At 48.0% G+C, this 18,878-nt stretch overlaps 2 protein-coding genes across 2 annotated transcripts; one reads left to right on the plus strand and one right to left on the minus strand.

Moving 5' to 3' along the window:
- The first annotated feature begins 249 nt into the window (after positions 1-249).
- LOC149363974 (uncharacterized) lies at positions 250-6,444 on the plus strand. Its single transcript, XM_089573954.1, has 5 exons — positions 250-570; positions 690-806; positions 1,982-2,092; positions 3,141-3,290; positions 5,934-6,444. The coding sequence occupies exons 1-5, from the start codon at positions 496-498 to the stop codon at positions 6,012-6,014; spliced, it is 534 nt and encodes a 177-aa protein (XP_089430080.1). The 5' UTR covers positions 250-495; the 3' UTR covers positions 6,015-6,444.
- LOC149363975 (neprilysin-1-like) lies at positions 4,003-17,582 on the minus strand. The gene is made up of 2 exons (XM_089573955.1): positions 17,098-17,582; positions 4,003-9,089 (listed from the first exon to the last, which is right to left on the minus strand). The coding sequence occupies exons 1-2, from the start codon at positions 17,180-17,182 to the stop codon at positions 6,682-6,684; spliced, it is 2,493 nt and encodes an 830-aa protein (XP_089430081.1). The 5' UTR covers positions 17,183-17,582; the 3' UTR covers positions 4,003-6,681.
- Positions 17,583-18,878: the final 1,296 nt, after the last annotated feature.

The following is an 18,878-nucleotide window of genomic DNA, read 5'->3' on the forward strand; positions in this document are numbered from 1 at the left end:
ACGACGCTCAAAACTACAGGCGAAGGCTTGTAGACCCAAGAAACTCTATGTGTAGAACTGCGCAGTTGGCTCCCGAGCGCTTGAGTACAGCTACGAGCCTCACATTCAAGTGGCCTGAGAAGTGCCGAAACCGAAAACAAAGTTTTTAAACTCCAAAATAAAATATTCAGACAAATTATACTGCCATTTTAAAAACGACGTAACAAAAAGTTTTATATATTTTAAAGCTTACTTTTCTGTCGTGTTTGTTTCTTCAAGTGATTTGCGACCACGTGTGGTACCACATGTTGCTGCGTTCGTGATTCAATGAAGTCACGTGCTTCCGCATTCTCTTTTGGATTTGTGCGTTTTGTCTCCTTCTTCGCACGCTAATTTTCTGCTATCGCTGCGCGCGTTTCCTGTGTGATGCATTTTAAGACGTTGCCAGTAAGGCCCAAAAACGAGCGGACGTCCTTCGCCGAACCCAGCTGTGCGTGCAGCTGCAGCTGAGAAGAAATGACACCGAACAGCGCTTGGGATCTCGCGCGCTCTCGGCGCGGGGTCTATGACAGGCTCCACAAGATACGCGTGGTAAGTTTTGACATTCGAGGTGGGCATGCTTAATTCCGCGGATGTCGTGATTCATTTTGTGCTTCCATTGCGTGTTTAAAGCAAAGTGCCTTTATCTGTGTTTGCGTTTCTTATGCCAGGAGCTGGAGGATCTGAGACGTCGCTGTGGACGAAATGACGGCGAAGCTGAGCAAACACTGAAACAGACTTGCGCCAGGCAGGAAGAGGAAATTGCGCGTTTGAAGGAGGCCCAAAAGGTGCTTAGAAAGCCAGTCCTTCGAAGAGAGATGTGAGAACGTGACAAGCTGTAATGCCCTGTCGGTCTGAGAACTTTCGCGGAGCTGCGTTCGGGTTGAAAGTGGTTGTCACGTGACCGCTGTGGCGTACAGTTGTAATTAGCATTCCTCTCGCGACGCTGAGTCCTGTTGGCTAACGGTTCCCTTTGAATACAGAAGAAATCAGGAGGTGTGTTGCTTGCTTGATAGCATTTCAACCCTTGTGCGATTGCTGACAGCATTTATTTGTTTATTCGTGTTCATCGTTGCATGAGAGGGTTTGTTACACCAAAACAGGTGAGGAAAATGCACAAAATAATGCCCCCCCCCCCCCCCCCCCCCACCTAATCGAGTAGAAGGATATTCTATTCGAAAGTTTCGAATATTTGCACACCCCTAGTGAAGAGTGCTACCACAGGCATAAGGTGCCAGCTTGCAAATGATATCATTGTCTGGAGAACAGTAAAACAAATTCTGGCCTTCAATCCAATCATATCTCCGATTGGTAAACTGTTGAGTTGGGCGAGTTGGTATGACTTCATGATGCAAAAAAAGTGCAAAAAACGACAGACATAAAGATGGGTAGACACAGCTCGTCCTGTGTCTGCCTTTCTTGTCCGTAGTTTGTTTCGCTGTTTTTGCGTTATGAACACATCTCTGATCATTTCTCAAAGAGGAGGGGTCGCTGCAGCCATGCACTTTGACCCACCATCTGAAAATCTTGGGCCTGTTTTTAAATGAAGCTCATCTTTCTAAGGGCTAGGTAATAAGTGAATCTCAGCTGTATGAAAAGTTGCCAGAAAGCCCACTCTAAGGTTGTGGTAATGATGCAATGACTTTGAGGATACCAGAGTTGCTGAGAAAGTTAAAGGGCCTGTTATTGTATCCACTGCTAGGTCCTCTTTTGCTTGGGACCTGCACTCAAGAACTGTGTACAGTGTTTCCAGAGAATTGCACCTCATGTCTTGTAAATTGGCATATGCTGCATCTAAAACTTGCATTAATTTCTTGTCCAATCAAAATGTTATCCAGGTTTGTCTGGGCAACAAGAATAATGTAGGTCTGGAAGGTGGTACAGTGTGTTGTGGTACTGTATCAGTCACTTTTTTGAAGTATAGCTGTAATGCTGAGTAATAAGCATTGTTTGTCATTTGCAGGAGGCACAAGAACAAATAGAATACCTGAAAGTACTTTTGTCTGCAAAGGCAGCGAGCAATGATCACTTGGAAGCAGATGGAACGTGCGTCGATCACAACGCCAATTCTAAGGTAATGAGTTACTTTACATTGCAAAGAAGTGTCCTTCCTTTGCTCTAGCAAGTTGTCTGTTTTATTGTTATTATTATAATTTCAAGGCCACTTCTAGTATTGCTTGCAGATATCTCAGTGGAAACTATGTCCAGTGCTCTTGTACAGTGTAGTCTTTGCAGTTAGGTAAGGACGAGGTTTGGTGACTATCCCCTACAGATGGCTGATCGAAACTGTCACGTTTAGGCAGATCACTGAGATCTTAAAAAAATGTCCAATTTGTGGTTCAGTATCTTTACAAAGAGAATTGCTTCCCAAACTCTTTTCAGTATTTTGTGAGAAGGCTGCACCTGGTATGCATATTTTGATACCTATAGCAAGAATGTAATCTCTAATGTCGTCATGTACCACAGTGTTGGTCTCTTTCAAAGAAAACTCCTTTGAGGTTCTTATCCTGAATTTTCTGCTCTTGAACACTTGTAGGTGCGCTCTCTTCCGTGAAGTAAAAGAAAAAATGGCCTGACTGCACAGTGCTTGTAAAGCAGGACCTTTCTATACGTTCCTGCGCATTAACACTGCAGAGTTGGTTGAAGAGCCTTCTCATAGTACTGATCAGAAATGGAGGATTCAGCTTGATAAACTCAAGCACTGCGAGGGCAAAACATGCAGCATTGCATATGGCATGCTCTATGTACTCATGTACAGAGAATGTATGTATTAGATATGGTCATAATAGGGTCATTGGTGTATTTTATTGGTCTGGCGAGTTTGTTATTAACATTGGCAAGGTATTTGTGCTACTGGCTGCTGTTGCATGTACATACCGGGTGTAATTCCTAGATGGGAAAGCTCAGCTGCTTAGCTTCTCACCCTAAACTTAAGTGGTATCTCGTTTAAAAAAAAAAAAGATAAAATTGAGTGGCTGCATGATGCCACTTCTGAGACCTCGATTCCACTGCATGTTATAATGTAACCTGATTGTTGGTTTTACTAGCATGTTTCGTTTAGCCTTCTTATATGACAGCCCATTGTTTCACAGTATCATGAAAAGATATCCTTTTCTTGGTAGCCATTTCAGAACGAGCTATTGGACAGACTGTGGGCTGCAGAAAGACGTGCTTTGTTCATGGAAGTGAAGGCCAACAACCTAAACATCTTGTTATCGAAAAAGGTACTTCAGCTGAATAAGTTGCAGCTCCGGTACTCTGATCAGTCAAAGGTAAGCATCCCTTATTTTGTAATTAACACAGAAGATGTGAACTTGCCGCATTGTGTGTAAAGTTTTGCAGGGTGACAGGTTTTATACACTGCTGCTTTAGGCTCCTGAGCAGAAAATAGAGAAACATTTTGGTGAAAAAAATTTAGAAATAACTTTCAGTCTAGTTAGCATAGCATTAACTCTAATATCATTCAGATAATTAGAACCAATGAGAAGATGCACAGATGGGACCCTGCATTTTCCTTCATTTTTTTTTTTTTTAATGGTACCACAGTACGAGTAGCAGGAAGCATCAAGTTTTTTTTTAAGCCACGAAACACTGGTGGCAACATGTGTTGAGGTGTGTACTCACTGAAATAAAAGCCAACGTGACCGGTGGTGGAACGAGACTGAAGGGAGAATAGGTCTCTGCCTGCACCACAAAAGTACCGTGGTCACCAAAGTTCACATTCTTTAAATGGGCAGCCGCCCCACCCCAAAAGAAATGAAATTGCCCTGCGAAGCAAACTTCACAGTGGAACTCGCATAGTGGTTTGTGCTTGTGGCCCTCGGTCGCTTTCTGAGTAACGTTAAAGGTACTCTGAGGACAAATAGAAATTGGCCAGTATCAATAGTGTACAGCTTGCTGAACACTGAGACTGCTCTTACCGAGAATGGAGGCTTTATAAGCTAGAAAATACACATACAAATGAAGTACAGGTGTGCCATCCACGGCCTATTTCTTATACCCCCGTCACACGGCCAGTTTCGATGGCCATCGAGTCGAGGGCCTTCGAGATTTTCGATCGCCATCGAACTCGAGGGAGTTGTGGTGCTGCTACACGGCAAATCTCAATGGCCATTGAAATCGTTCTCGCGCCTTACGCCAAGCTCGTGTGGTGCCGCAATCGCTAGGTTCGGTTTCGCGTAAATAACAAAAATATATTGACGAAACTTAACGAAGTGTTGAAATACACTTTTTTGCAGTCATAAGGCGCGTTCACACTCATTCAAAAATCCGGAAAGCGAAGCGGATTCGCTCGCCGCAAAAACTAGGACCTGTTTTCATCTGTTGACGCCCGGGCAAGTTGGAACGGCCGCGCCGCTGCTGCTTCTCGCTGTGCGCACCACGTCGCCGCTCGCGGCGTACACAGATACAGTGAGAAAAGAGCATAAATTTATTCTGTCTACGTACCACGAGCGTATGCACACTTACGTAAGCTAAATGCAGGCGCATTCCCACATTTAGTTCAGCGTATGCTAGCAGAGATGCAAAAATAAACTCAGCCTATAGTGGCGCCATCTGGTTCTCAAAACAGGAACCATTACTGTCAACAAACTGACTCTCTTAGGCCTAGCAGCGGCAGAATCGTCACTCTAAATAAAAAATAAAGCAAATTTATCTCTTATACGTTTTCTTGTAGGCAAGATGAGATGAAGCGAAAGACTGGTGCCCCAATTATGACCAGTGAACGGACAGAAAAAGGCAGCAACAATGAGAATTCAGTCCGAAGCGAGGGGTCCGGCTTTGAAGGGCGCCGCCATATTTGTTGTCGTTCAAAGCAATGCTAGCAACCTTGGGCAACGCTCGAAGGCCCTCGAAATCTCGATAGAGTTCCCGGCTGCTCCGTCGACTCGATAGACTATTGACTCGATGGCCATTCAAACTGGCCGTGTAGCAGCGCTCGATCGCCTTCGAGTCGATAGACTATCGATTCGAGGGCCTTCGAAATGCCCGTGTGACAGGGGTATTAAGTAAAATGCGTGCGTCAACACAGACTTTTGATTGCGGATCTTAGAAGCTAAGCTACGCTGCCATTCACTTCAAAACAGTAACGATCCGCCCTTTTCGGTAAATACATCAGTTGTTTAAATCGACAGACTGGAAAATGCTTAAATCCAATTTTCTCGCTGATAAATGCACCTGTTGCTGCCACATTTAGTCAACATAACCAGAAAGAGACAGAGAATCAATTTTTACTCAGCCACCGCGGCGGCTCGTGTTTATGGTGCTCAGCTGCTGACCCGAAAGACGCGGGTTCGATCCCGGCTGCGGAGGTTGAATTTCTCTGGAGGAGAAATTCTAGAGGCCCGTGTACTGTGCGATGTCAGTGCACGTTAAAGAACCCCAGGTGGTCGATATTTCCGGAGCCCTCCACTACGGCGTCTCTCATAGCCTTAGTTGCTTTGGGACGTTAAACCCCATAAACCATACCAAACCAATTTTTACTCAGAACAATCATTGGATAAAGTTGCCTTTAGTGTCTCTTTTTGAAAGCCTGAACCAGGCAACCAGTTACCGCAAAGCAGGTTTCCTTTGGGCGCATAAAATTTCTTTGCAGCTAAATGTGTGAAAGGGCGTTTTGACTGTCAAGTAAAGCAGCGACATGAATGGTCCTGGTCATAGCTCTTACTCTGAGATTAAGAGAGGTTTGCCTTTTGGTGCCATGCAAGGCTATCTTTAGTTGCTTTATTGTTTTTTATAGCCACAGCTGTGTATATACTCCATGTTTTGTTGGGTGGCTGACTTTCGTGGAGATTTATTTCATTTAGTTTTAAACCTAGCTACTATGTTTCGAGAAACATTAAAGGGTTGTTACATAGTTCCACAGCAGCAGTGGATTGCAACTCATGTCTGACTGCTGCATTCTTTTTTTTTTCAAGAAACTTCTGGAGGCAACAAGAGCGCTGTCGACACCAAGCTCGTCCAGGCAAGCATCCTCGTGTGATGTGTCTTACAAGTGATGGTCCACATCAAAGTTCTTACATACTACTTCATTTAAGGAGTGGTTCTGCTTTTTTAGATAGACTGCAGGGATTATTGCTCAGGTGTGAAGGTTTACCTCAGTTACAATAATTGTGCCAAAAAAAACTCAAGATTTTTGTAGAGATGTTTATGGAATGCAGTTTAAATTGAAAATTGTGCACGCAGTTAGCATATGTGCAGGGCTGACACTCCAATGGTGTTCAACTTCATTGAATCCTACTGCTCCAATTTTGTACCATCAAAACTTTAGCATGATGTTTATAGTAGATTGTTGTGTCTTTGATGGGCATTTCTTGAGTTTACACGGTGTTCATAAAGTCAAAGAGATACATATATTTGTATGTATATACACTGTTCACTTGTTCTTGATTCAAATTTTCTTTAATAAAGTGCCTTTAATTTCAGAAAGTTTGAGTGCTCTCTTTCCTGCGTTTTATAGCAGCAAGGGCATAGAATGTTCATTAGGCATGGAGTCAACCCCATACTTAATGAACATTCAAGACTCAGCTGGAAAAGCCATCAGCACATGCACCATGCAAACCACTATATTGCCCCTCAGACTTCTCGACCTCTTTGGAGGGCTTGCAGCCATACGGGCGCTCTGGATACGTGAAACGTGGCCAGAACACTGCCTTGAGCATTTTTTCACCACACGACACACTTTTTTCCTGGGTTCATGTCCTCGTTGGGACTGCACTGGAAGGCCTTGGCAAACTCGACCATGTTCTCAACCGCCACATTGCAGCGGTACTCCTCGAGGGAGTGCGAGTCAGAGTTCATTATCATCTTGACGGCCTTGGGGTTGATGTCTGCGCACCACTTGTACGCGCTGCTGATGAAGAAGAGCTGATCGGGAGTGAACTCTTCGAGGCCCTCCAAGGGTATATTCTCTTCCTTGCCCCCTGGATGCTCGTCAACGTGGAGGCGATAGGCATGGAATGACTGCCTGAGGCCACCGTTGTCCGCGATGTTCTCTGAGAGCGTCTGCTTACCGTTTAGGTAGCGCTTGCTGTGCGGCTCAAAGATGCTGTTGTACTGGAGCACGAAGCAGTAGTTCTTGAGGATGAAGTTGCTTTTTGTCTCCTTAGTCCACCAATTTCGCAGGTTGCCGCTGTCGTCGAAGTGGCTGCCCAGTGTGTCGAACGCGTGGCTGATTTCGTGGCCGATGATGGCGCCGATGCTGCCATAGTTCATGGCAGGTGGCAAGCCATAGGAATAGAAGGGGAAATTGAGGATGGCTGCCGGTATGGTGATGCTGTTGGTGGAGTGCTCATAGAAGGCATTTAAAGTAGCTGGACTGAACGTCCAGAACTCTTCATCCCTTCCATTGGTTTGCCGGAGCAACGACAGTGAACGAAATGTGTACACCTCCTTGAGGTCCATGAGGATCTTGATGTAAGGGCCCTCAATGTCTGGGATGTCGGCATGCGATTCGTCCAGTTCGGTTTTGTTCTTTATCCAGTCTGGATACGCGACATGCGAGACGATCCTCTGCACTTTGGCCATAGCCCTCGTTCTCGTCTGGTCATCCATCCATGTGTTGAGCCGAAGTGCGTAGGCGAATGCTAACTTGATGTGATCCACGACGACTTTCGCGTCCTCCTTTACGTAGTCGGGGGTGTAGGCCTGAACGAAAATGGCTCCATACGGCATCGGCAAGTAATCTTCAACGTCCTTGCGGCACAGTTTTTCTTTGTCCACATCAGTGAAGTCCATGCCAACTTCTTGGCCATAGCTACTCACAGCTTCCCTGATTTCCTTCGAGGAGAGAGGTCCCAGAAGAAATGCAATGGACCATCCAATAAAATCGTGGAACATCTTAATCGTATTGTTCTGGTGCAACAAGCTTGTGACTAGCCATAAGTATCCAGGGCTCATGACAATAATTTCGTCGGTGTCCCGTACCTGCACATTTCCTGGCAAATACCTGTTTATGACTGACATCCAGCGCTTAGCACTTACTTGCGGCGTCAGGTTTTCGAGGTGCTTGATCTGGTACTTTTTAGGCGGCCACGCGTCGGATCTTCCCAGCACCTCAAAGTGGAAGTGTTTCACTGATGCGATAATAATGGGCGCCATGACAACGTTCTCAGCGAGCGACTTGTAGTTTGTGTTATTGTCTCCCATTATAGCGGCGATCTTCTGCACCATCTTCATGAACAGGATATCCTGCGTGTCGTTTTTCGTTTGGTTGTTTGTCTGCAGCTGGTGGAAGCCTACCTCCAAGTTCTCCATAGTGTTAATGACCAGGACGTTAGTCTTGGTGTCCTCTGGATCCGGGATAACTGAGATGCTGAACAGGCTCGGTATGGACCAACGCAGTGACAGTTGCACGATGATCTCAAACAAGTCCACGGTGTGATTTGCGTCCATGGAGGGCCATGGCATGTGCAGGTAGCTCAGTAGTTCTGTGAGCACCTTCATGGAGCGTGTGGAGTTGCTCATGTCGTAGTTTTTGAGGCACTCGTGGTACATGATGGCCGCCTTTTCCAGGGCACCCTGCTTCTTGTTCGTGATGGGCACTTTGTTCAGAGCTTTCCTGATGACATTGTCGAGCTCTTTGCCGACCAGCGAAAAGGGGCTGCTTCGCACTTCGTTACGGCGGACGGGGTGCTTTCGCCTCCAGCCGTCACAAACAAACCGGTAGAAGTTTTTGCACGGGTCCACGCTCCGGTTCAGAGAGCGAGCGATGCTGCGGGCCACTTCCCTGCATACCTGGTTGCGGCACACCTTCTTGTCCGGCGCTTCTCTCGCAAACATCCCATGCTGGAAGGAAGGTAAGGAGCCACTCATGTAGGCCGTGCAGGCCACAATCATGCCGGCCGCCAGGAACAGCATGTAGAGCCAACTGACGCACAGTTTGGGCTCCTTGCTGAGCGGCCATCGACTGCTCGGGGAGGAGGGCCGGTGTTCCGCCGGCTGCCTTTTGCTGTTGCCCCCGCGGTCACCGGCGCGCCTGTGGTAACGTCGTGAGCGGCCATCCTCCCCGTAATCCTCGCTGGTCAAGCCGTTGGTGCTTCGGCTGTTTGAGATGCTGTCGGTGTCGCTGCTGGCTGCGAAAAGGTACACACAGCAGGTCTGAGTGGGAAGTGGGTAGACGCTGGCAGGTCTATACTATCACTGAGTTTAACCTGGCGGGACTTGCATTCTACGCTTTGCTTGCTTGACATACCCCTAATTTGCAGCTGGCTGCCAGAAATAAAAAGGAGCGTTACAGCCGCTATAATTTTGCAAATCCGTACGTCGTCAGTTCGCAACAATTAGCGTACGGCCTATTTTGTGCAGCTAGTCCTAGTTGTGTGAAAAACCAAAAATTCCAGATACAGTAAACAATTTTTTACGCGAACAGCTCTTTCGTTCGAAAAGCCGTCGGTATGCCAACCGTTTGCCCCAGGATCTGGATGGTGCCTACGATTCAGCATTTCGTGCAGCATAAACTTACTAATTAAGTTAGAGCCTAACTTGCGGCGGGAATTCGAACTGGTAAATTGGTTTTCTGGGAAAGGAAATGGCGCAGTATCCTGAACCGCGCCGTAAGGGAAGGGGTAAAGGAGGGACAGAGAAAAGAAAGGAAGGAAGAGGTGCCGCAGTGGAGGTCTCTGGAATTTCGACAACTTGGGGATCTTTAACATGCACTGACATCGCACAGCACAGCCGATCGCATCGCACAGCCTTTTGTGCTTCGCCTCCATCGAAACGCTGCCGCCGAGGTCGAGTTCGAACCCGGGTACTCCGGCTCAGTAGCCGAGCTCCCTAACCACTGAGCCACCGCGGTGGGTAAATTCGAACCGGCGACCTATAATCGGGGGCTGCGGGTGTCCACCGAGATCAGTCAGTCAGTCAGTCAGTCAATCAACTTTATTTAGCCAAAGGGTAGTAGCTTGCTCCCCCGTGGGCCTCAGCCTAAGCCGAGGGCCCGGGGGTTGGACTACCGGGCTGGGGACGGTGCCGTTGGTCGGTCACAGGCTCGGCCGCCAGGCTGATGAGTTTTTTCTGCGCAGCGGGATCCTCGCTTCGCAGTAAATCGTCCCAGGCTGTTTCATAACTGAACTCTGCAGCCCCTGGAGAGCTCGCTCATTCTATAGTTATGTGTGCCAAAGTACCTTTAGCTCGACAGTATTTACATACCCTATCCTCTACCTTGTGCTGATTGTATATACCTAAGATTTCTGGCGAATAGTTGGTGTTCATTTGTATCTTCCTCCAGGCCATGGCTTCCTTTAGTGAGAGCGATTTGTCGGGGGGTGGTAATTTCCTTCTGTCGGGTCTGTAGCCTTGCGTGATTTCTCGGTATGTGACCGGTGGTTTTTGCAAGCTGGTTGCTCTATCGTTGCCCGGAGGTAAGTTTCTCGGGCAAGGATATGTGCGCTGCTTCGTTACCTATGATGTTTGTAGGGGCTGGTGCCCATATTAGGTTCTCTCCCTACCCAGACCTTTCAGGATGCGTTCTGCCTCCTTAGAGATACGGCCTTTGCTGTAATTGCGTAGTACTGGGCCTCTTCGATTAACCGCGCTCGGGCAGCCCGCTGGCGGCCCGCAAGTTCGTCTCTGACAGGAAAACGCATCATGGTCACGTGGGCTGGCGGCTACCGGAACCAGCCGGCCGGCAATCACGGCGGCAAGCAAGTCGCGGATCACGGAGGGCAGATGCTCTCTCTAGCTTCGCGTTCTGCGTCTCATTGCTACGCACGCGTACGGTAGAAATAGGCTGCTTGGTATCGAAAACAACGACTTGCAGTTATTGAGGGCTGCGTGCCGCAGACTGCAGAACATGCAGCTGATCAAGCTCGCACTCGTATACATCGTCAACGACAACGCGACCGTGTGCCTTCGGTGCACTGTGTAAGCTTCAAGAAATCCTCAAAAGCATGCGATGAGCAATCGCAATCTAACGTGTTTCAGTCGACACCACATAGGACGGAAAAATGCCCGTGCGTTGTTTATCAAACGACAAGCCGTACTCTCGGATTATTGCGTGTTTGCTTACCACGCAGTAAGTATATATGACTGGTATGACCGCCGACGATCGACCCTGGTGGACTCTGCTATGGTCGTTGCGATTTCTACGCTCGTAACCTAGCTGCTTCCTGTAAGCTGTAAGCAGAAAAGAATCGGGATACGTTCCTTCAACTGTAGTCAGTCGGCCGCCGGCTTTTGCTGCGGGCAAAGAACGCATAATCTCGGCAAAAGCGCATATCAGCTTGTTGAACGTCCACCTAGAACAAGCGGGTGCACTGTATAAATTTAGCTGCGTATCGTTTCTGTAATGATACAGCTTTATAGCAGAGAACTGGCACTGGAATGAAAGGCGCTACAATAAAGCCCTGCGTGTCGGCGCCTCACGTTCCGCGTGTTTGCATGATCAGCGCTAGAGCTCATTTTTATCAATTTTTTTTTAATGAGCCAAACGCGAGGAGGTGCATGCCTGCGGTACTTCTCAGATATTTTGAGCATATGTGGCAGAAGGCCCGAGCATGAAGCTGTACAACAGTTAATAGGCGACGACAGAATCAGCACTTGGTCGGCGCGACAATTCTGTGTGGCCACATATATGCCCGCAGAGATGTCTCGAGCAATGTGCTCGTGAGGGCTTTTAATAAAGGACATGTTTCAGTCAATCGTTTTTCAAAGCATATCCACTTTTGCACTGCGCCAAACGCAATGAAGACCTTACGCTCCCGTATCGCGCTCAATAACCAACACTTCGTAAACGTATGCACGCGTCTGAACGCGTACTCGGAACTGGAATCCGGCTGCTCTCGCGAAAGGCCTCGAACACCATCGCAATATCCGCCGGGCGCACGAAATTAACAGCCGAAATATTTTGTGAATCTGAAGTATATGCGATCGTAATATGAAGCGAGCAATTGTGCTTGCGAGGTGGTGAGACGATCGAAATATGATCGTGCATACGCACGCTTATCAATAAACAGCGAGAACTACTGCAAAAGGTGTCATTGCAGGCGACACAGTCGATATGCACCGTGGCCTAGTCGAAACAAGCGCCTGCATCGCGCAAAACATCGCATGAAGTACCGCGGTCCTTCTAGTCCATATAAAAATGGCCGCGCGAGCTTCCCGCTACCGTACACCTCTCTGTCGTCTGCTAGCTGCCCGAGCGCTGCCAGCACAAAATCGTCCTGGCGAGTCTGGCCGCCGGCTGGCAGCCCGAAACCGCCCAGCCAGAGAAAAACGAACGCGTTCCGGGCAGCCACCGGAAGTGGGCGGAGCAACCCGAGAAAATCGAGCGCGCTCGGGCAGCCCGCAAGCAACCCGCGGGCTGCCAGAGGCGGATAATCGAAGAAGCCCACTGTTTTTCTGTCGCTGATTACCTCTCTTGCGCGAGTTCCTCTAGAGGCTAGCGCTACTGCAACTTCCTCTGCGATTTCGATGTCTTGCGTGTTGATCGATGCGGTGATGACTGGATTGCCCTCCCCGTCTACAATCGCCGCTACGGCAGCTCCGTCCTTGCCTACTGTGGCATCCACGTATGCGACGTCTTCTGCCGGCATTTGCTCTAATCTTTTTTCCAGGGCTATGCCCCTTTGATTTCGTCTTTCCTTATTAAATTCTAGGTGCACGTTTTTAGGTATTGGGAGGTTCCTGAGTAGTTCCCGCCGTCTAGAGTCGAGGCTGACTTTCTTTTGTTCTCCGACCGGTGCTAGGCCTACCATCCTTAGGATGGTCCTGCCTGCTTCGGTGCCACTCAGCCTCTCCATCTGTGCTGTTCTTACTCCTTCTCTAATTTCTGTCCATCTATTATGGACTCCTGACTCCTCTAGTCTTTGAGCTGATGTTTGTACCGGGAGTTTGAGTGCCTTCTTGGTACAGACTCTGATTATTACGTCTATAGTTTTTGAATTTCAACCTGCGTGAGTTCCATATATAAGGTGGCATAGCTATAATTCTGCTCATTACGAAGGACTGCATGATCCGGATATGGTTCCTCTCCTTCATGCCATGCCCCTTGAGCTAAATTCTTCTCACTATACCTGCGACCCGCTTGGCTCCCGCTTCTAGTTTGTTTAGGGTGTTTGTGTTTTTCCCTCTTTCCTGGATGAAGAATCCTAGTATCCTGATTTCACTGACTTTCGGGTCCTCCCGTCCACCCATTGTTATGCTAATCGACAGCCGTGGGGCACAGCTCCCTTTTGGCGTATATTAGGAGTTCTGACTTGAGTGGTGAGCATTTTAGTCCTCTTTTCTTGGCGTATTCGACAATTGTCTGCCGCCTCGAGATATGTGAGAGTTACTGTGTCATTTCCCTCTTCATTACGGCACCTCCTTCTCTTTCTTCTTTCACTCCCATCTTCCTTCCTTCCCTTTACGGTGCGGTTCTGGTGGCCACCGAGATGTGAGACTGCGCCATTTCCTGTCCTCAGAAATGCGTTGCGTTCAACGGTGTTTCCAACGAGCAAGGCGTCACGCCGAACGGGCGATGGCGTTCCAGTTCCGTAGCCTCCCTGGCAGTCCTGAAACACGCTGTCGCGTTCCACGCCTAAAAGCTTAAGCGTCCTCCAGTTTTTATTCGTGTGATATCTTCCTACTTCACTCCCAACATTTGTCAGGAAATGAGGCGAGGAATTGTTGGAGGTTGGCTGGACGCCGTACATTCGCGCCCCCCTTCACGCAGCTTGCTCCCAGTGACGTCAAACATTTTGACCTGAATATGCTGACTGCTGACAACATGTTGACATTAACCTTCGTATGCAGGCTCCGCGTAGTAATGAGTAAGCGGCATGCAAACGGTATGTCGCGAATTGGCCACACTGGGCAGCGAAGGGTTAAAATTCACTTGGCAGTCCCTCTAAGAACCGCTGTCTCTCCACAGCGATGGAGATGGCCTAGTGAGCACCGTCTACATCAGAAGTTTACTGGCCATTGCTGTCATTAGAAGAATAGTTTCCAGACAGCGTAAGTTCTTTCACTGCATCCGGCGCTAGTGCTGTGGCCAGTGAAGAGGAATTCCTCTTTTGTATAAAGTGTGTCAAGTGATCTAGACGCGCTACTCTTATCTTATTCAGACTTATTCCGACCTCAGACTTAATCGGCCACTTTTACAATGGCCTGAAGCTGCATAGACTGTACTTGCCTACCAATAGAACTTTGTACGTTTTTGTTCTCACAGAAAGCTAGGACGCATGGGGGTATGTGAATATTCGGAATTTCCGAATAGCGATCCAGTGACAACACTGACATCCGAGGGATGTCTCTGCGAAATCTTGAAAGAACATGCGCATATCACAAGGAAGTGCGGAGAAACTCCCGCGGACATCCCTCACATACAAAAGAATATGCGCATATCCACAGGAAGTACGGAGAAACTCCCGCGGAAATCCCTCACAAGTCCCTTAGGATTTTCATAGGCCTTAACGAGGACATGTTGGGTATTGGTCAGTTAACAGTATACCGGGTGTTTTTTTTAGAAGGCCCAAAATTTTCTTTAGATTTATTTTAACCCTGGGGCTATACTGAGGGCTACGGCGGACGCCACGTAAGAGGCAAACTACTTTAATTAGTTCGCTGATTAGCTGAATACGTTAATTAACTCTTATAATTTTTATTTTAGGGGATATGTTGTATTAGCAGAATTGGAGATCGTCTTCCAAACAGTCCAGCCAAGAAAAAAAAATAATTAAAAACTTTTTTGCGCGCGTTACGAAGCGAGAAAAAGTCACCCTGGTAGGCAGCTTCACACTGTAACACAGCGTCTGTGAGCGCCTGTGACGTAGTTCGCTCCGCCCTGCGCTTTGTGTCAGTGCGTTTTTGTTCCAACGCGGCATTCCGTGAGGTCGCGGAGCGAAGCGAAACAAGCAGCGATAGCGCAGGCCGCCCGTCCGGGCTTCAGGTGATGTCAACCGTGTGACGCAAAGCGCAGGGCGGAGCGAACTACGTCAGAGGCGCTCACCCCCGCTGAGTTACGGTGTGAAGATGCCGACAAGGGTGACTTTTTCGCGCCTCGTAACATGCGTGAAAATTTTTTAATTAAAATTGTTTTTTCTCGGTTGGACTATTTGGAGGACGATCTCCAATTCTGCGAATACAACATACCTTTAAAATAAAAATTAGAAAAGTTTATTAACGTATTTAGTTAATCAGAGAACTAATTAAAGTAGTTTTTCTCTTGCCTGGCGCCCGCCGTAGCCTCCAGTATAGCCCCAGTGCTAAAATAAATCTAAAGCAATTTACCTTTTTTTTAAATTTTGGACCTTCTAAAAAAACCCGGTATTTCTATGGGGATTTTTATGCGCGCAAGAGAAAAAACTTGCTCGGCCAATGTGAAAAATATTCGCCTGCCTAATTTACATTTTCTGCGATTTAGGCGATTTATGCGTGAAGAAATTACTACAGCCCATTACAATGGTGTAGTTGCTTGGCCCAGTGCTGATGTTGTAACGGTAACACCTCCACAGTGTCATATACTGTCACGGCAAACATGTCTAACAACAGGCTTATGCGAAACACAAATCAGGCTGCAGAAACCCTAAAAAAAATCACAGGTCATGCAGCCTAACATATTGAGCATATGTCTACTGAACGAAGAATTTCCACGAGCTTACGTACTCCAAATCTACCATCATTTTGGAGCCGGTGGCTCTTGCATGTTAAGCAACATTTCATTCAATTATGAATATGTGATGACACAAACAAGAAATAAAGATGAATGGACCGTGTTCCAGATATCTTCTAATAGAAAAAAAGATAAGCGTCCACTTTGCCATCTTTGTCGCGAACATTATGCAAACGTGATGAGACATATTATTGAAGTAAATGTCCGTGATATTACCCGGATGGGTCATCCACGGGTTAATGTGTCAGGACATCTCTACAGAAAGAATCCAGATCAGATCAGTACGTGTAATATCACTCGAACGGGACATCCACTGGATAGCGTGTCAGGACATTTAAAACAAGGTCTTGAAAGTACTCAAAGGTGTTAAGATATTTGGCTCTGTTCGGATATCCCTGGGACCTGGTGTTGTCACTGGGGAATCGAATATCATCTTCGTTTGGTTTATTGGGGTTTAACGTCCCAAAGCGGCTCAGGCTATGAGACACGCCGTAGTGAAGGGCTCCGGAAATTTCGACCACCTCGGGTTCGCTGAAAGAATCAAGTTAGTTCAAAAATATTCATAATTTCTCAAGTTTTCGAATCATTTTCGAATAAATGGCAAGAAGTACTGATAAAAGCAAGCCGTAGTTTTCTTCGACGACTGTTTCAAAAACAAGGCCCACGACAATGCACAGCATGTTGCCGCGATTGGTCTGCGCGGGATGGAGGGCTCCGTTCGCGCTGTCCATTCGTGAGGTGGCATTCATAACACTCCCACATGGTCTGCAAGATTAGGCCATGCAACAGTATTCAAGCGGACTTAGAAAACCCTGTCTTGGTGCCCAGTCTCAGAATCCATGACCCACGCGCAACTAACGCTCCTCCTGTCTACTGAGATATGTGGAGTTTATTCGTTGTCGCCACGTGTTGCAAAACGTAGTTTTCTTACACGTGTTATATGGCAGTTAAAGAGTTAAAGTACTGACTTCTTGTTACGTACTCTCTTGTGGAGATCAGTGCTGCGCCTTTTGACAGCTAATGCCTAACTCCGTTAGTCATAGCGCCGCAGCCCAGCTCCGCCGCTAGCGCCGTTTAGCACGATTATTCGCTTTGTCCGAATATTCGTACGCGTAGGGAATATTCCTAAAGATATTCGATTCGTGATCGATTTGGCTTTTAGCTACGCTATTCGTACTGGGTTCGATAGTTAAGCTGCACTATACGTGTTCGATTCAGTTTTGAAAAATTACTATTCTCACAACTCTACTAAGACGACTTCAATCAAGGTCGCTTCCCTCTCAGCGGGGCGCCTCTCACAAGACCCATACCCGACGACCAGCGCCTAGACACACACTTTGCTGTGGCAGGACAGCGAAGAATTGGTGACTGACGATTGAGGACCGCGATTTTCAGCTGCTATAACGCTTAAACGATACGCAAGGCAGCTAGTTGCCGGGAAAAGCGCCGCGCCTGTACAGGACCATGCGGTTCACGCGACAGACCCTCACCGTTGACGTCCGAGTCCTGATGCTTCCAAAGTGTACTGGGGCGACTCCAGCGGGAGGACTCCGTGGACGACGCTGGCGCCGACATGGGGCCTGGCGCCTGCGGTGGAACCCTTCGGTCGGGCGCTGTTGCGGCCGCTCCAGCCGCGACCCGTTGTTGCCAGCCGCCGCCCCGTCCTTCTTCCTCAGCCTCTTCTTTATCGCACACTGAAGCATTCTCCCTCTTTCGAAGAGGAACACGTGATAGAACCTTGGCGCTTCAGTGTGCTGATGCGAAGCAAAAGATCTAGCACGGTCATGCTGAGTAGAAAGGCTGGAAAAGCCCAAAGATGCAGTGTGGGAGGAATTTTCTTGTTCGACACTCTAGCGTTATCGCTTTCAAAAGTCAATGTTGCTGAGGTCACCTTTCACTGGGCTGGAATACCTCGATATATAGCAAAGAAGAAGAGGGCTAAGCGAGCTTGTCTGCTCGTGATCAAAATACTCCACTCCTTGTGCAAGTGTGCGTTTGTATCCGCTATGCACTCTGGCCGATCCCCCGCTGTGGGTATGTGCCATAAAGCCTGAGGACATCACATCATCCTGATCGGAGAGGGGGCAGTAAACAGCGCTTAGAACATGGGACGACGAGACAGCGCAGCCTTTTGCTACTTTCTTCAGTGTCTCGTGATTTAAACGCCGTTTTCCGCCTTTTCGAGGGCGCTGTAAAGTGCATGCCTATGGAAACAGACCAGGAGAAGGTCTAAGCTTTCAGAGACAGGTCAACGCTTGGCTTGGTGAACAGGCTTGTCTCTTAGCTTGGCTCATCTCTGGCCAGATTGCTGACCAACTGGTCTTAGTGACTCAAGCACGAGGACTACTTTCTAAACTGGAATAAGCCTTTATGGGAGCAAAAACAGAGTAAGCTGTCCTCTAGCGCACACCTCTTTAGGGGCAAGGTGTTCTGCTTTAATCTCTGTAATAGGAAGTAGACGTTTGCACTTGTCTTAGCCATCTCTGTAATGGGGGTAGACGTTTGCTCTTGCCTTAGCCCCACGAGGCACGCCGAAGTAGGTCCGCAGCGTGGCGAATTATGCAGCAGCAGAACTATTATACTACGTCCTACTCTATGCTTGAGGAAAAACGGAGAAGGCTCTGTATGATGAGGAAGTGCATGATATGGTGGTATCGTCTTTGCCAAAAGTAACCAAGCAACGGGCTTTGTTTCTTATCCGTACAGTGGAGAACTAATGACACTCCTTAAGATACAAATTTGTGTAAGGAAAGGAGAACCCTTGCTCCCATCTCTCCAGACCTTTTCGGTTTGAATGGTGCTGTAAGGGCTCTGCTATACGGATGAGAATTAAAACCTCTGTGGTTACGTTTAGCAGAGGCGGTACTCAATTGTGCCTCTGTGCCTCTATCTCGAGTATCCTGTGACATTTTTTGTAGCGAAAGCGACATTGGCCACGAACTTGCGATTTTGCTGTGGCGGTGCTTCGAGGAGGCACAGAGACCAGCTTGAGCCGTTGCCTAGCAACCGCCGTAGCTGGCGGACGCCGCGCGCTCGCCGCGGAGCCGCCGCCGCCGTTTGGTATGACGTCACACCGCGCGCCTCGTCGTTGTGCTCGCCTCCGCTCGCTTCGCCAGCTGTGTCGCATGCCTGATAACATGTGGGAGAATTGAAAAGGAGAGCTCGCATGCGCCGCATACACAGGTGAGGCGGCAGTATGGCAGAGTATCTCAAGCGGAAAAGGGCGGCGGATGTTGCCAATGTCTCCGCGTCGACATCGGCCACTGGTTCG

This window comes from Amblyomma mixtum, chromosome 2 (assembly GCF_055824585.1).
Source record: "Amblyomma mixtum isolate Tamu chromosome 2, ASM5582458v1, whole genome shotgun sequence".
Classification (NCBI taxonomy): Eukaryota; Metazoa; Arthropoda; class Arachnida; order Ixodida; family Ixodidae; genus Amblyomma; species Amblyomma mixtum.

What these genes read in the sequence shown, in the direction of transcription:
- LOC149363974 (XM_089573954.1), top strand. Translation starts at nt 496, where the DNA reads ATGACACCGAACAGCGCTTGGGATCTCGCGCGCTCTCGGCGCGGGGTC. An exon ending in GGCTCCACAAGATACGCGTG is followed by an intron (nt 571 to 689) that starts GTAAGTTTTGAC and finishes TTCTTATGCCAG; the next exon opens with GAGCTGGAGGATCTGAGACG. An exon ending in ATCACAACGCCAATTCTAAG is followed by an intron (nt 2,093 to 3,140) that starts GTAATGAGTTAC and finishes TTTTCTTGGTAG; the next exon opens with CCATTTCAGAACGAGCTATT.
- LOC149363975 (XM_089573955.1), bottom strand. Translation starts at nt 17,182, where the DNA reads ATGTCGGCGCCAGCGTCGTCCACGGAGTCCTCCCGCTGGAGTCGCCCC. An exon ending in TCAGGACTCGGACGTCAACG is followed by an intron (nt 9,090 to 17,097) that starts GTGAGGGTCTGT and finishes ACCTTTTCGCAG; the next exon opens with CCAGCAGCGACACCGACAGC.